Below are 2706 nucleotides of genomic sequence, written 5' to 3' on the forward strand. Positions count from 1 at the left end.
AGCATATTAAAGGAGAGGTGACGTAGTGAGGACAGGAAGGACTTAATTGCTTTAACTGTCGCATAAGATAAGACACCATCCCTGTTAACAGTGGGGATCAAGAGGAAAGAATGGAAATGAAAGCCTGGATGAGAGGCAAATGGCAGCTTGGCAAGTCCAGTGAGAGAGGTTATGAGCCTCAGTGGTCAGGAAGATCATGTTGTGTGTGTATTTTTCTACAGATACCAGATGTGCTGTAGGTTAAGGTGAGGTGTGTCTCTGAAGAAATAAAGTTGATTTATAAATAATTAACAAGCCTTTTCTGTTCACAGGGAATCTGAAGATACTGCCTTGCTGCTTCTCAAAGAGATATACAGAACTATGAACATCAGTCCCGAACAGCCACAACACTGATGTAAGGATACCTGACTTTGTTCTAATATTATTTCCCATAATTATCCCAGCATAATTTAGTGAGACTGGTACCAGAGATAACTTACACTCCTCTTTTCTCTAAAACCTACAGTGTGAAGCAGAGAGTTAGACAATTTCTTTCAAATACTGTAAAAAGTAATTTCTAGGTTTATGTATACATTTTGCTTCTTCCTTCTGCCCCTTCAAAAGGGTAGATTAGACCAGAGCTTTTGCCATAGCTGAGAGCAAAAATCAGCCTGACGTGAGCTGTATTTTTCCCCCAATGTTCTTTCCCGCCACAGTTGCATAGCGAATATCTAAATATAGTTAGTGCAACCTGCTTATAGTGACAGTGGTCATGGGGAAATTCTTTGTATAATGCAGTAAATTGAAAAGAAATCCCAACTGTTCAGTGTCACTGCAGCGTACAAATTGTAGTTATAGCTATAGCGATATTCCACCCACTGTTAAAGTGTGTGTTTGCTGGGGAGTCGGGGAAAGCTGAATGACTTCCCTTTTAAAAAGGCCCCCTGCCTGGACAAATGCATAAAATCATAAATGTGAAATGCTGTAAGTACTCTGCTGGAGTAAACTGTAAAACATTGAACTCAAGCTATTATATAAAAGTTTTACATACTTGACCATTTTCTATATTTTTTTACACAGTAGACTAATTTGGCTAGTTACACTACAGAGCTTTGAGAATTGCAGCATAAATTAGACTCTTGGGAAAATTTAGACCCCTTCAAAAAGAAGGTATAAAACACACTTTATATTGGGTGTGTCTACATGTACATTTACTGTGCATTAAATTTACTGCACAGTAAATTACTGTGAATTTAGAGGGTTTAGGCCAGCATGTACACGGCAGGCGTTACAGCGCAGTAACACTGTGTGTGGACTGAAGTCAGCCCACACACGCAGTATTACTGCACAGTAAGGTGTCTACATGTGTGCATGATTCAGGTATCAAATTTATACCCAAGTCGGTATAAGTCGTTATATTTTTGTGCAGCAGTGGTGTACATGTGTAGTTGCGTGCCCATACAGCACAGTAATTTAGGTTACTGCACAGTAAATGTGCACATGTAGATGCACGCATTGTGTATAAAGATGTATCTCTAGTACAGAGCATATCTAAAAATTAAGTTTTCCAGTTGAGTGTCCTCAGTCTGAGAATTTCTCCTGCTATGCACAAGGTATGAGGTAGAGGTTGGATTCCAGTCAGGCACCATATTGTTTAGCGTTCTGCTGTTTAGTTTTGGGGTTTTTGTGCTAATTGTTGGACTTAAAGCAACCAAGACAGTAACAGCTGCAGAAATCAATAAAGTAGAGAGCTTATTTTTCTCTCTTGGTTGTGACTCAGTGAAATCACACTCGTGTTCAGTGGCAATTGGTTTGATCTCGTTTTCAGTTAGTGACCATTAGGAGTATGAAAATATTAAAAAACAAAGAAAAAACTTACTGACTTTTTGGAAAGTCTACAGAAAATTCCTGATTCCTCATGCTCACAGTTACCAATAAAAATCCAGAGATGCTGATGCTCTCCCAGTTTAGTAAGAGCTCAGGGGATTCAATACTCAGGGAGAGTATCTGAATGTTCAGGAGTATTCCACATGCCTGAAGTGCTGCTTGTACAATCCTAATAATAGGTTTTTATAATGGAACACTTCTAGTACTCAGAGTATCAGATAGTCACTATAAATGATTGCTGACGGGCATATTGCACTGGCCTCATGTCAGTGCTGTTCTCTTTTGCTGAAATGTCATAGTTGATCAACTGCCCTTTTTTTTTTCCTTTTTTCTGTAAGTGTAGCAGAATAAAATGAAAAACTGGACTTGAAACTACTGCTTAGCCACACAATTGCTTATCAGTTGTTTAGATGCTATATAGTATACATCAAGTCATTGTAACTGTAGAGTTGCTTTCTCTACTTTTGCCTCTTAAATGGTTGCCCTGGTGGACTAAAAAAATTACTGAAATGGTTCTGAATACCCATATTTTTGGCTTGTTTAGTGGCAAATCATCCTACAACAAATACACAGTCTCTGATTTCTAAACTTCAGCTAATGGACATCAAGCTCCATCCAAAGGAAAGAGCATGTGAGGTTGGGATATTGTAGCCTGGTCCTCTCTTGCCTAACGAACCCAAGTCAGTCAGGAGTGTAGGAACAGATATAATTGCTTTAGGCTCTATTAGGAGGTATCCCAGCCCTTGGCTAGTCAGTAAGCACGTGAGACCAGGGTTAAAGTCCAAGTGTCCTGGCTGGCAGAATATTCTGGCCCTTAAAAAAAAAAAAAAAAAAAAAAAA

General features: G+C 39.0%; 1 protein-coding gene across 2 annotated transcripts in view; it reads left to right on the plus strand.

Moving 5' to 3' along the window:
* SEC23IP (SEC23 interacting protein) overlaps positions 1-2706 on the plus strand; it is a 68339-nt gene that overhangs the window by 61173 nt on the left and 4460 nt on the right. For both annotated transcript variants that reach the window (XM_019502919.1, XM_019502917.1), the window contains one exon: positions 312-412. In XM_019502919.1, the coding sequence (XP_019358464.1) occupies positions 312-393 (82 nt within the window). In that variant the 3' untranslated portion in view covers positions 394-412. The remainder of the gene's footprint in view (positions 1-311; positions 413-2706) is intronic.

Source organism: Gavialis gangeticus, unplaced genomic scaffold (genome assembly GCF_001723915.1).
Source record: "Gavialis gangeticus isolate Ggan-Ray unplaced genomic scaffold, GavGan_comp1, whole genome shotgun sequence".
In the NCBI taxonomy this organism is placed as follows: domain Eukaryota; kingdom Metazoa; phylum Chordata; order Crocodylia; family Gavialidae; genus Gavialis; species Gavialis gangeticus.